The 14,785-nt window shown below is 39.6% G+C and overlaps 1 protein-coding gene across 6 annotated transcripts in view; it reads right to left on the reverse strand.

The window, feature by feature from the left end:
* Gk2 (Glycerol kinase 2) overlaps positions 1-14,785 on the reverse strand; it is a 49,773-nt gene continuing 34,988 nt past the window's right edge. For 4 of the 6 annotated variants that reach the window (XM_073077759.1, XM_073077756.1, XM_073077758.1 and 1 more), the window contains 6 exons: positions 12,325-12,517; positions 11,085-11,262; positions 10,566-10,646; positions 9,870-9,994; positions 9,187-9,324; positions 4,523-6,075 (listed from right to left, as the gene is read on the reverse strand). In XM_073077759.1, coding sequence (XP_072933860.1) covers positions 5,516-6,075; positions 9,187-9,324; positions 9,870-9,994; positions 10,566-10,646; positions 11,085-11,262; positions 12,325-12,517 — 1,275 coding nt within the window. In that variant the 3' untranslated portion in view covers positions 4,523-5,515. Of the gene's footprint in view, positions 822-2,439; positions 3,239-4,522; positions 6,076-9,186; positions 9,325-9,869; positions 9,995-10,565; positions 10,647-11,084; positions 11,263-12,324; positions 12,518-14,785 lie in introns of those variants that run through there. The other 2 variants (XM_073077760.1, XM_073077761.1) reach the window with 2 other exon arrangements.

The following is a 14,785-nucleotide window of genomic DNA, read 5'->3' on the forward strand; positions in this document are numbered from 1 at the left end:
TAATAAAACAATTATTATTTTAACTTGTTTCGAAAATAGTAAAATAAACAGAACAACAAAGAATGGATTAAAACATATGACTCTTTATTTCAACAAAGAAAATAATTAAAAATGAAGCTTTTGTATTTGTGACTTTTTGTTTCTCCCTCACACATAATAGGGAATAAGTGAGAGGTAGATAGAAATGCCGCTATTTTTATTACAATCTTTATTGAAACATGTAAATTATATATGGCTTCATTCATATATCTAACATACATATTGGAAACACAACTACTGGGTGGTCCAAATTGGTCTTAAAATCTTTTGATATAGAGAAATACGCAGTAATATAAGTATTTCCAATATAATGTTGTTTATTAAATCGATATTCGTTCGTCACTATGTCAATTTCGTATTAAAACTAATTCGATAACAACATACCCGTTTAAATAAACTTGTATTAAAGTAATAAACGAAATAATTTATCATAATACAATCCTATCGTTTTCGAAAATTAATTGCGAATTTTCAAAATATCAAAAATTTTAAAATGCAACTGTTAAGCTGAACATTTTTATTTTTTAACCCCCAATAATATTTTACAATCATATATTGGCTGGCAGATGACAATATAAAAACAAAGATGCTTCGTTCGAGCTAGCAACACCATTCTATAAAATCTATTGACAAGACTATCTTTCAACTTAACATTTAACACTTAGGAATTAAAAAATTAGCTTATCATCTATTCTTGAGCATAGTTGAAACGACTAGCATAGTGAAGCTACCAATAAGGTATAAAGTTGCAGGAATTGATGCCAGAAGTTTGTATCTTTCTTCTGTAAAAAAAGAAAATGTAAACTTAGTATAAATATATTCTATGACTATATACATTTTGTGTTAAAAATTATGAGCAACTTTTTATTGAGAAATTAGTTAATTACTAAAATAATTAAATTAAATGAAATATATACATGCATTTCCATGGGGTGATAATGAAATGAAAATTCTTCTTAAAAATCCAAATGAGATTAAGTTTTTTATAACGTCAATGAATGTATTAAATGTATAAATAAATGATAATCAAAATAGTTTTCATTAATAAAATGAGATAAGTGTTTTAATTGATGTTTAAGCTACATTGTCGAAATTGTATGTATGAGACAAGTATATATTCCTCGTAGAGGGACAATAGTGATATTTTATGAATAAAATAATGTAAAAATAGTTAATAATATAATAATGACCGCAGTTACTATACAACAACAATATTACATCAGCATCTTACTAAGTAAAAATACATGAAATGTTAAATACGGGAAGGAATGAATGTATCTTTCATTCATTCAGACATATAATGTATTATTGGATTTCGAAGTTATGATTTTTTGATATTCCGTAGCTCTTAACGGTTTATTTTAACAAACATGAAAAAGCTTAAAAATACTGTATTTAATAACTTATCTTTTATTGCAGATAATTAACGCCTCTTGATAATATTTTTCTTTTAATCCATTTTTAATGAAAAAGTGACACTTCTTTTATTACAATGAATTTAAAGAAAATTTTATATTTTTTATTATAATTAAAGATAACACTCCGTTTTTTATTTTATTTATATTATGCAGGTAATAAGAAATGGACACAAAGTTAAAAATGAATAGTTTCTTAAATTAAACTACCTACAATATATCTTTTGCAATATCTTTTATTTTCATTTTATTATTGTAAAAAATCTTGACATGCTTGTATATGATACAAGTATGTATATGATACAAGCATATATATAAAATTAAACGTATTGGCACAAGTCATTCAATTGAATGTAAAATAACATTCAATTAATAATATTAAATGAAACACAAATCATCATACATTATAATTGTTGTAAGTATAAAAATGCAAATTAATTCTAAAATTAGTATTTAAATATCAAATAAATAAATAGTAAGGATTGAAAATCAGCATGAAATGATGACCTTCATAGCAGTCTATCATGCAGGGATCCAAGTTTCAGGTAGGGAGATTACTAAAAGACCATTTTAGATAACTTTTCTCCTATGTATGTTCATATATCGCTTCTTTGCAAGAAGAATGGCACAACTAAAAATTATTTTTTCTGTTAAAGTTACAATTTAATCCCCAATAATTCCTATTTTAATATGTCCTAACAGTACTGTGGTAATATACATAGCTACTTATAATTGTATTTACAATTATTTAAATTCTCATTTAAATAAAGATTTCGAAACAAAACATTATTTAATTTTAAACTGGGTCTCCTGGAAAATTGCCTTTTTACTTGTGCCATTATTCTTGCAAAGAAGCGATATATTATGATATTGTGTTGTGGCACCCACAAAAATCCTATGGGTATATGAGTAGAAAGTTTATTATCAAATGAACCGTGCATTCATGCATAAACATGAAAACGTGTAAAATAAATCAAAGACTTGATTTAATCAAATAATATTTTTATTTTACGTTCATGTTAGTAGCAGTCTTATATAGATGTTAAGTATTCAATTACATTAGAAATAATTTGATTATAATTTAAGTACATAGGTAAGTACATAAAGGTTTATTCACTAGAAGACAATTTATTATCAGATACAGGTAAGCACTACACACGGTCAATCATTGAATGAATGACCGTTGAAGGCGTTACCATAATCCGTTGCGATTCGAAATTCAAATACGTTAGGTTTAGGAATGTCTAGGCTGTTGTGTGTAGTTCTGACAAAAATAAGAGATAAAGGTTCCAATTTAGTCCACAGAAACTCAATAGATCTAGATTTAGCAATAGATATTACGGTGACTGCTGACCCTGAAAATATCAGATCTAGCTTTGACGTTGACTTGATTTACTTACTTTAGCTTAGTTATTTAAACTTAAGTGAAGACGCTTTATCGACTTGTTTTGACTTAATTGTTTTTACGAGTTATAAAGAAAAAATAGTGAGCATTTCAGTCCATTTATACCTGCCAAAAATACGTTGGATTCCGTCGAAACTGAGCACTAAATCGGAACTCACCTTCCTCCATTTAAAACAGAAAAAACAGCAATATATTGCTGCCATAAAATTAAAATTAAGAATTTTAAAAATTCCCAACCTAAACTAACCTACCTCTCCCTAGATAATTGTCTCTTAATGAATACTAAACTTATCATCCTATGGATGCATTCTAACCTATAGGAATTATACTCAGAGATGTATTGACTAGAGTTTTGGTCGAACGATTAGTCGGCTTTGCACTGAAAGAAATGAAACACAACATTTTAATACAGATAATGCCAAAATATGTCTATAAAATTTTAAGCCATTTCTTTTTTATAATTAATAAGTAGTTAAAACCGCCACCTTAGATAACCTAATATTAGTGTTAAACCTTATATAATTATAACCTTTTACAAAATTTCGAAATTCAATATGCAAATTGAAATGAATCACATAATTATCATTTTTAATAAATTGAAAATTAGAAAAAAAAACATTTGCTGGAAATTAGTAAATATTTTTATTTGTTTATTTATGCGCACAAAAATTTTAATAAATTATTAATAAATATAATATTTTATTTTAATGTCACGCGTGACATTTGTATTTGTATTGTATTGTTGAATGTTATTAGGTTGAAAATTCTACCTTATTCATTGATTTAAAAAAAATCCTAAACATATTTTAAATTAAAATTTAAACCAATAAATAAAAATTGGTTTAATCAAACCTTTAGTCATTACATCTCCTACAAATAAATAATACATTAAGAATAATTCAAATATTCGACATAGCACATGATAATAAATTAATGTCTTTTGAAAACAATATTTATGTCAATATATATAACAAATAAGTAGTACAAAAGAAAGTCCACCCAAAATGTCGGTCTGTTTGTCTATAACTCGATAAATAATTATTCGATTTTGTTCATTATTTAGAGTGATTCTTGAAGAAAAACAATCAACGGGTTGCACACCGAGAGTGCAGACAGAAGTTAAAACTTTCGAAACCTAACCTCAATAATAAAAATATAGTTTAAAAACTAAAAACCACGCTTAAAACGGGCAAGGAAAATCGTTAATCCTGATTCCTGATGAGGAGAATGGGATAAAATTATTAAAATCGTGTATTGTCATCGGTTCTTGATAATTGTTAAAAAAATGAAATAAATCGGACCGTTCAAAGTGGGTAAAAATCGTGTTCATAGATTCCGTTACATATATATACAGGCCAAGCTAATAAAAGCGTGGTAATAATAAATTAAAAAAAAACCTATTTTTTTCTATGACATTTCTTGCCTTTAGCAGTTTGCTTTGCCGTCTTACGAACAGGCCACATGTCCTGACGCGAGTTTAACATTGTTTACCCATCACAAAAAGTGCACAACCCGGTAAAGAAGTTTTCACTTCAATAAATATTTAACCTTGACAAAAATTTAGCCACACAATAGTTTTTGTATATAATATATAACTATATTACAAATGGGTCGTCTAAAACATTTCAATCCAGAATACGGTATGCTGGGATCCTCTAGTACCTACATCACAAAATCATTAACACGTGAACCCCTTAATAGCCACCAGTATTGTATTGTAGTAATTATGTGAATGCGTTCGAACGGGTACTATTTGTTTTGGTCGCCATTGCATTGCTAATGTGCTGTTTGCAATTAAAATGTAATAGGTACTTTCAATTAACATTTTGTGCCGCGGTTATTCTGTTGATATTTTGTACTGCTTTGTGTACCCAATTGTAAGTACAGACGAAATAATACTACGCACCTTAATTCTACAAAAAAAGAGAAAAGAAAAATTAAGTAGCCTATGCACCAGCCAAAATTGATTTAATACTATAAAAGTAAGTACAATACTGTCGAAATATAAATAGCGTCTTTTCTTAATTATTTTTATGGTTCCGTACCCAAAGGGTAAAAACGGAACCCTATTACTGAGCCTCCATTGTCTGTCCGTCCGTCACTGGGTTCTATCACTTGAACCGTAATAAATAGACACTTGAAATCAATTTTACATTTTTTACAACGGTAGCCGCTATAACAACAATTACTAAACATAAAAAAAACCTGTAAAATAAAAGGTGGTCTCCATATAAGGAAAGGTTATTTTTCGGCATTTTTCGCTTTATCTATTGAACCGTAATACTTAAGTTAAAATTAAGTGTAAAAAGTAAATTAAGTTTATGACATATGTCATTTTGTTACGAGTCTGTTTGAAAATAGATGGCGCTATGTTCATCTCTTTTTACTACTGTAATAGTACCATCCGAAAAATGTTCATCCCATTGAATTCAAACTAACATTAACATTGAAGACAACTACTTTTTCATAACAAATTCATTGCAATTATGACGTATGCATCATTTTGTTGCGCATCTGACTGACGTCACACTAACATTAACATTGAAGACAGCTATTTTTTCATAACAAATTTACATTTATGATGTATGCGTCATTTTGTTGCGCATCTGACTGACGTCACACTAACATTGAAGACAGCTATTTTTTCATAACAAATTTACGTTTGTGATGTATGCGTCATTTTATTGCGCATGTGGCTCACGATAGATGGCGCTTTATCTAATTGCTTTTTAAACGAATCAGCCCCAACATTATCATCGCCTTCCCTTACAGGTTCAACGACAATCGGACTGTCGTTTTCGAAAATAATTTCCGGATCATTTTCGATAATCTCCTCTATCGTACCCCAATTGGTGTGCAACTTCTTTTTAGTTTGAGAGTAATGACACATATAGTCCGATTCATTCTTACTCATGTAATAATCGGCGTCGTCTAAAATCGTATGTTCGTCTTTTGGGGATTTTAAAGGCACGAAAATGGAGAACTTTCTAGCGGAATACTGTATCAACTCCTCAATTAGGGTATCATCTTCGATGACGTTCTCGACAAGTGGTTCTAAAATCGAGTTTTCGCGAGACAAACAGACATCGAAACTTTGGGCGCTCATGCTACACTTTCTTTTGGCCTGACCTGTCATCGCGATAGATTTCTTCGTGGTCGCCCATCCGAGCGATCGCTGCACCGCCATCTTCCATTTCGTGTATCTCGCGTCTCGATCTGTGAGATAGAAAAAATAATCATTAGGATATTGTCATTACTAATAATTTTTAATAGTCCGTGATAATTTTTCTTTGTCTGTATGTATATGGCATTACATAATAAAGTTATTTATTATACTATTCTACTGTCACATGAAAGTTTATGAAGCTTTAGGTTTTTTTTATAATTTGGGAGTTGTGGTTAGTAATTTAAGTGTTAAAAACCTCTTTTTTAATTCAACCAAAACGAAAATTAAGAAAGTAATTTAAAAAATCTATTATTTTAAAAAAAAATCTATTAAGACCTATTTTCATTTTTAGATTTTTTTGATCTTTCTTATTTACGAAAGTAGAATAGAATTCTTAGGTCGTTTGTCCACCGCACCGTCACCGAGCCGATACCGAGAACGAGATTATTTCGGGTCGATTTTAATATGTCGTGACGGCAATAGTTTGTCCACCGCGACAAATTCTTACCGTACTAAAACCCCTCCGGTGGCCGTCCTCGGCGCTGTGTAGAGGGCTCCTCCGGGATCTCCAAAGTAACGCAACCGTAGTCCTCTCAGCGCACCGCCCCGTCGGGCTCCGCCCAAGTGAGATTGAATGACCACACCGTCCTATGTACACGACGATACGCGACCACACGTGCCGCCGTCCTCCCCGGGGTCGTTGGCCGGACGGTTCGAGCTCCCACTCTTGCCGCCCGCACCCCCGAAAGCTCCTTTCAGTCGCCTCTTACGACAAGCAGGAGATACTGTAACTCTATTCTGTCACTCACCGTCGTCGGTGGCGGTGGGCAGGAAGGTGTCCGCGGGGGTGGCGTGGTGCCGCCACGTGTCCGCGCGGGGCGGGGGGAGGGGGCGGGGGGTCACTCACCGTCGTCGGTGGCGGTGGGCAGGAAGGTGTCCGCGGGGGTGGCGTGGTGCCGCCACGTGTCCGCGCGGGGCGGGGGGAGGGGGCGGGGGGTCACTCACCGTCGTCGGTGGCGGTGGGCAGGAAGGTGTCCGCGGGGGTGGCGTGGTGCCGCCACGTGTCCGCGCGGGGCGGGGGGAGGGGGCGGGGGGTCACTCACCGTCGTCGGTGGCGGTGGGCAGGAAGGTGTCCGCGGGGGTGGCGTGGTGCCGCCACGTGTCCGCGCGGGGCGGGGGGAGGGGGCGGGGGGTCACTCACCGTCGTCGGTGGCGGTGGGCAGGAAGGTGTCCGCGGGGGTGGCGTGGTGCCGCCACGTGTCCGCGCGGGGCGGGGGGAGGGGGCGGGGGGTCACTCACCGTCGTCGGTGGCGGTGGGCAGGAAGGTGTCCGCGGGGGTGGCGTGGTGCCGCCACGTGTCCGCGCGGGGCGGGGGGAGGGGGCGGGGGGTCACTCACCGTCGTCGGTGGCGGTGGGCAGGAAGGTGTCCGCGGGGGTGGCGTGGTGCCGCCACGTGTCCGCGCGGGGCGGGGGGAGGGGGCGGGGGGTCACTCACCGTCGTCGGTGGCGGTGGGCAGGAAGGTGTCCGCGGGGGTGGCGTGGTGCCGCCACGTGTCCGCGCGGGGCGGGGGGAGGGGGCGGGGGGTCACTCACCGTCGTCGGTGGCGGTGGGCAGGAAGGTGTCCGCGGGGGTGGCGTGGTGCCGCCACGTGTCCGCGCGGGGCGGGGGGAGGGGGCGGGGGGTCACTCACCGTCGTCGGTGGCGGTGGGCAGGAAGGTGTCCGCGGGGGTGGCGTGGTGCCGCCACGTGTCCGCGCGGGGCGGGGGGAGGGGGCGGGGGGTCACTCACCGTCGTCGGTGGCGGTGGGCAGGAAGGTGTCCGCGGGGGTGGCGTGGTGCCGCCACGTGTCCGCGCGGGGCGGGGGGAGGGGGCGGGGGGTCACTCACCGTCGTCGGTGGCGGTGGGCAGGAAGGTGTCCGCGGGGGTGGCGTGGTGCCGCCACGTGTCCGCGCGGGGCGGGGGGAGGGGGCGGGGGGTCACTCACCGTCGTCGGTGGCGGTGGGCAGGAAGGTGTCCGCGGGGGTGGCGTGGTGCCGCCACGTGTCCGCGCGGGGCGGGGGGAGGGGGCGGGGGGTCACTCACCGTCGTCGGTGGCGGTGGGCAGGAAGGTGTCCGCGGGGGTGGCGTGGTGCCGCCACGTGTCCGCGCGGGGCGGGGGGAGGGGGCGGGGGGTCACTCACCGTCGTCGGTGGCGGTGGGCAGGAAGGTGTCCGCGGGGGTGGCGTGGTGCCGCCACGTGTCCGCGCGGGGCGGGGGGAGGGGGCGGGGGGTCACTCACCGTCGTCGGTGGCGGTGGGCAGGAAGGTGTCCGCGGGGGTGGCGTGGTGCCGCCACGTGTCCGCGCGGGGCGGGGGGAGGGGGCGGGGGGTCACTCACCGTCGTCGGTGGCGGTGGGCAGGAAGGTGTCCGCGGGGGTGGCGTGGTGCCGCCACGTGTCCGCGCGGGGCGGGGGGAGGGGGCGGGGGGTCACTCACCGTCGTCGGTGGCGGTGGGCAGGAAGGTGTCCGCGGGGGTGGCGTGGTGCCGCCACGTGTCCGCGCGGGGCGGGGGGAGGGGGCGGGGGGTCACTCACCGTCGTCGGTGGCGGTGGGCAGGAAGGTGTCGGCGGGGGTGGCGTGGTGCCGCCACGTGTCCGCGCGGGGCGGGGGGAGGGGGCGGGGGGTCACTCACCGTCGTCGGTGGCGGTGGGCAGGAAGGTGTCCGCGGGGGTGGCGTGGTGCCGCCACGTGTCCGCGCGGGGCGGGGGGAGGGGGCGGGGGGTCACTCACCGTCGTCGGTGGCGGTGGGCAGGAAGGTGTCCGCGGGGGTGGCGTGGTGCCGCCACGTGTCCGCGCGGGGCGGGGGGAGGGGGCGGGGGGTCACTCACCGTCGTCGGTGGCGGTGGGCAGGAAGGTGTCCGCGGGGGTGGCGTGGTGCCGCCACGTGTCCGCGCGGGGCGGGGGGAGGGGGCGGGGGGTCACTCACCGTCGTCGGTGGCGGTGGGCAGGAAGGTGTCCGCGGGGGTGGCGTGGTGCCGCCACGTGTCCGCGCGGGGCGGGGGGAGGGGGCGGGGGGTCACTCACCGTCGTCGGTGGCGGTGGGCAGGAAGGTGTCCGCGGGGGTGGCGTGGTGCCGCCACGTGTCCGCGCGGGGCGGGGGGAGGGGGCGGGGGGTCACTCACCGTCGTCGGTGGCGGTGGGCAGGAAGGTGTCCGCGGGGGTGGCGTGGTGCCGCCACGTGTCGGCGGCCCACACGCCGGCCGCGTGCCCCGCCACCATGGCCACGCCCAGAGCTGACATATCCCACGAGTGGGCTCGCACTGTGGACAAAATACATCATTATATTATGCCGAGCAAAATTAATATATTTATTACCGCACATAATAAATAGTCAGTCAGTCTGTTGTTAGCAACCAATGTACCAGTGTACACGGAATAAATCAATTCGCACTATTGCCTGTTTCTATTACGGCGCCTCTTCTATACACACCTACACGCAGCGAGCACAATATAATTAAAATTCTTTGTTCCTATCATCCGGATTTTTTTTAGATTACAGTGCCTCTTCTAATATTTAATGTCTTTTATGGAATATGGAAGCCAGCCAATATCAACACATTTCTACTAAAACATAAAAATTGCTTCAACGCTAGAAATAGTTGTGGAAGTGAAACTTCACCGATCTTCGAAATTTTGCAAAAATAAAAAGTAACAAATAAATATTGCTCACATAACCATCATCTAAAACCCAATAGCACCCATGTATTAAAAAGAAGCCGAACTCCCTCACCCAATTTAGTTACATAATATTAAAAAAAAAACTCTTATTAAATAAGCTACACATATAAACAATAAAGCTACTTACACACTGGAATACCGATGAGATCCGCTTGCAACTGCATCAGCAAATCATTTGAGGTCATTCTACCGTCAACATGCAGTTTTGATAGTGGCATGCCACAATCCTTGTTCATTGCTTCTAATATATCCCTGTGAATATTAAATTAATCGTTATTGTATAGTTGAAAAACATTGTTTACTGAATATTTAGCTTGGATATATACTTATTGATTTTTTTATTAATTTCTCGTTACAAAGGCGTAAAATCTAATTTAATATTTAAAAAAAACACTCGTTAAAAACACATAAAATACAATAATTAAATAATAAAATATGGTGAGCAGGAAAAAAAATGTTTTTTAAAATTCTGTAAATCGATTAAATCATATTATACTGTTTAAATTAGTAATGTAAATCTAAAAATATTTCTAAATAATAAAGTAAAACAAGTGTCTATCTATTATGGTTCAGGAGATATTTCTGTGACAGACGGACAGACAGCGGAGGCTTATTAGAGTCCGTACCAAACTTTTAGTCCGTTCTGAATATAGAAACAAGTCGCATCGCAACAGCAAATTATAGATATTAGCGGGACGAAGACAGCGCGGGTACCCTTCGGCACCTCAGCTCCGCACCGGACGAGAAGTTTGGCGCGGATTATAATAGAGTACTATTTTGCCCTATGAGTACAGAACTCTAAAAAATGTGATTTATTAGTTACCTGGTCTGAAAGCAAACCGCTTCGAGCGCCGCTCTGATAATGTGATTCTTCGTTGTGAACGCTGTTAATCCGCAAATGATTCTGTAACAAAATAAGATTATAAAATAACTAATTTATTAAATAGAAAATATTTCACAAACAACCATTTTAATTGACCTCATATGCAATGATGCCACCACAAACGAATTAAAAACCTTTGATAAATAAAATAGAATATTTCACCACCTTGAAATTGGATGAATCACAAAACTGATTTGGTAGTTATTTTTTGAATTGAATTCTTGACAATTAAAAAACATTTTTAGAGAAAATTTACGTATAAATAAGGAATTCTACATAATTTACGTAATAAATAAATACGTATTTCAAATATTGTATCACGGAGACGTGGCAAAACTTTATTTACGCAACAATTTCAATTCTCAAAACTAAGTACACTTTCTTGTTAGAAGTGATCTATCTATGTATTTTCTCGTCTACGTTAAAAACAAAACTATTTCACAGTCAACAGTAACTTACCCTCTCGCATCCTTCCTCCAGTACGGCGCGTACAATCCACTGAAAGCAGGCACGAAGTACACATCGCCCGTAGAGAACACTTGACCGGCAATATGTTCAGTGTCCTTCGCGACGTCCTTGATCAACTTCAAGTTATCCCGTAGGAACTTCATCGCTTCTCCCGCTACAGCTACTGATCCTGGGAATGGAGAAAAAATAATAAGATTTCGAGTCCAATGTATGTGTGTTTGCCTACGCACTATTACCGTCGACTACTGGGCGCCTAGTACTTTTGTAGGTGGATAAATGATATATCATGAATACCAGGGTAGTATAAAGTATGAGGTGATGTTATATGATACCACTGTATAGAACTGTGATATAGACTATTAAGAAACTCCTATGAACTCATAGTCAACTGGTATTTTTATACAGGTAACATACTCATACCAAAGTACCAGGGACGCATGAAGTATAGAAACTTTGTTCTGCGATAGTGTATACAGACTATTAAGACAATCCTTGTAAGTCATAGTCGCCTGGTATCTTAAAATTATATTCTGTGATATTTTGTTTCCTTTTTTGATTGCTTTTTTTCTTTTATGTTTTTTGTGTTTCATTTTGTTTTTTGTGCACCTTTTTTGCATTTTATGTATTTTGTGTTATATTTCTGTTTGTTTTTTCGATTAACGTAACCCTCTAGTGCATATACAGGCGGAGCTCTCGGCCCCAGTCGGTACGCCAGCTTAGTAACAAGTCCATGTACCGAGTGCACCCGACGAGCGCCCGTGTTGTACAATAGGAAACAACCACCACGATACGTGTACCTGACAAGCCGCTAGCTCTGACACACTACCACTGATTACTGGGTGCCTGGTACTTTTATGACATACTAGTATAATGACTAACTAACTTACCATGGGAGTTATTATGTGATAATGTATAGACTATTTATTATACGACACTCCTACTAAGTCATAGTCGCTTGGTACCTTGACATTATTTTCGTTTTTATTTTCTTTCCTTTTTAGTTTTTTTTGTACTCTTGTGCGTGTGTGTGTGTGTGTGTGTGTGTGTGTGTGTGTGTGTGTGTGTGTGTGTGTGTGTGTGTGTGTGTGTGTGTGTGTGTGCGTGCGTATGCGTATGCGTATGTGTGTGTGTGTGTGCGTGCGTATGCGTATGCGTATGTGTGTGTGTGTGTGTGAATTATGTGTATTTGTGTGTTTCTTTTTTCGTCTCTTATTTATATAAGTAAACTCACCCTCTAATGCGTATACAGGCGGTGCTCTCGGCCCCAGTCGGTACGCCAGCGTAGTAACAAGTCCATGTGCCGAGTGCACCCGACGAGTGCCCGTGTTGTACAACAGAAAACAACCACTACGATACGTGTTCTTCGCTTGACCGGCTTGCAGGCAATTCTGACCGACTAACGCTGATTGCTGGTTGCCTAGTATCTGGAAGTATATTTTGACTAATTAAAAAATAAATTCTAATATAATAGACATACTTATAATAAAGCTAATGAACGCTAGATTTAATTTTTATTTCAGACCAGTTGAGATAACCATTAAAAAAAAAACAAAAAAACAATAGTAAAATAATGAAAACTGGTTAAAAGGGTTAATCATATTGGGCAATTAAGAGATGTCTTAGGTGTAATGATGACGTGTGGGTAACATTTTCGGGTTTTGCACGTTTTTTTAACAAACATCATTTTTTTTTCAGTCTCTTATTTTTTGTTTCCTTACAAAGAATATGTGCATTGTTCTATGTGAGTTGGTTCAATAAAATATATTTTGTGCTACCTAATTTGTTTTATTTTACATGCCTTAATTATGCCAACCTTTATTGACTTTGATTATAAATACATTTTATTGACTTTCAAATTGGTTGCCTAACCGCAAATTAACATTGTCAATAACAATATTATACAAAACAAACACTTTGTAATATTGGTGTATATAAGAACATAATCAAGACCTAACTTGATATTTTACTTCGATCACTAATAGGAACTAGATACACAATCAGCGACGACAGAATGACGCGACGAAAAGCGCGCCCAATTTGACATTTGGGTGCTTTTTTAGGTTAGTAGTGTTTGAACGATCGGAGAATAAACATGCCTCAGTGCTCGTTTAAAAACTGCAAAAATCACACGTCTAGGACGTTAAAAAAGGATGGAATATCGTATTTTCGGTAAGTATTATTATTATAAGTATGTAATTGCTATCACTCAATTATAAATACTGCTATATCGTGCGTAATTAATTTATTTTTAAGTTTTCGAAATTATCAACAGAATGTATAAACCATGTAAATTGTAAAGTCTGTTACTAAGCGTACAATTATTACTATTGCATGCCCACTTGATTTGTTCGGGTAACATGGTGACTCTGTTCTATTTTGAATGGAGACGCTATTGTTTTATATTTTTTTCTTTTTTTTGTTTTATAAAAATATTTGTTTTGTATAATAATCAAATATATGCCTGGTTTACCTAAAAGGTTAGGCAGAGGTTTTAGATACCAAATGTAAATAGGAAATGAGTAAAATTAAATTATTAAGTAAAATATTATATAATATATTTTTAGCTTTCCTCGAGATTGGATGAAAAGAACCTCATCATCACCCTAAAATGATGATAATACTTTGGTGGAAATTACAGAAACTAAATTCTTTTTAGGACACATCTGGTACAGCCTAATTGTAACTTCTGTTTTTTTGCAAACACAAAAACGTCTAGAGATGAATAAAACAGACCGCCTAAATATTTCACATCAATAAGATTGTGAAAGAACAATCTATCGTGGGCTAACAAACTACTTACACATGCGTCACATTTCGTAGCTTTGACTACATAACGTACTAAATCTCCAGCTCCATATCCCACTATATATTCACTATTCAGATCTACATTCGGATTCATTGAGTTTCGACGATAATATTTCACAGTCTTTTTTCAATATCTATATCTTCAAAGATATTGAATTTCGACAGTTAAGTTGTCATTATATTCGTCTCAAATACCAAAGTGTCCTTAGATAGGTGTTGAAAAAAAATCAAATTTTTTAACAAAATATACACAACAGACTTCTATGTCACTACAGAGTAAAAAATAATTGAAATAAATGTTGATTTGGTACATATTACTTTAGTCGGCGGCAATATATTTCGTTGGACACAACGGCGTAAACAGCTTGTTGATTTTTTAATTAAATTACTTGTATTTGGTTATATTTTAATTTTAAACTATAACTAATCCTTTTTGTGTTCTTCATTATTCTTTTTGTATGATTTATTTTTATTTTATAATATAAATTTTGTGACTGCATATATTTATTAGTTTCATTGATAAATTATTATTATCTTATTACTTACATTCAGGTAAAATATAATTATCTTCATTCAAATTAATTACTTCGACCTAATAAAAATATTAAGTGATAATTTATAATAACCGTTTAAAGTACTGACAGTTCGTCTCCACTCATCCCTTGTCCAAGTGACAAACCACGGTCGTAAAATTTAATGGCTTTTTTTTTGCTTTGTAAATGCGACTTTAATTTCATTCAAATAAGGTTAAATTTTTTATGGTAGCTTATGACAGCTAAAAATTTATTGCTTTTGGTAAGCAGTTTTAAAAAAAAAACACCTTGAAATAATGGTGATAAAGTTGATTTTGTATTAATTTTAGATTCTGTCACTTAGAATTTTTTAAA

The sequence above is a fragment of the Epargyreus clarus genome, unplaced genomic scaffold, assembly GCF_041222505.1.
Source record: "Epargyreus clarus isolate Ecla_fem2 unplaced genomic scaffold, WU_Ecla_fem_2.2 ptg000011l, whole genome shotgun sequence".
NCBI lineage: Eukaryota > Metazoa > Arthropoda > Insecta > Lepidoptera > Hesperiidae > Epargyreus > Epargyreus clarus.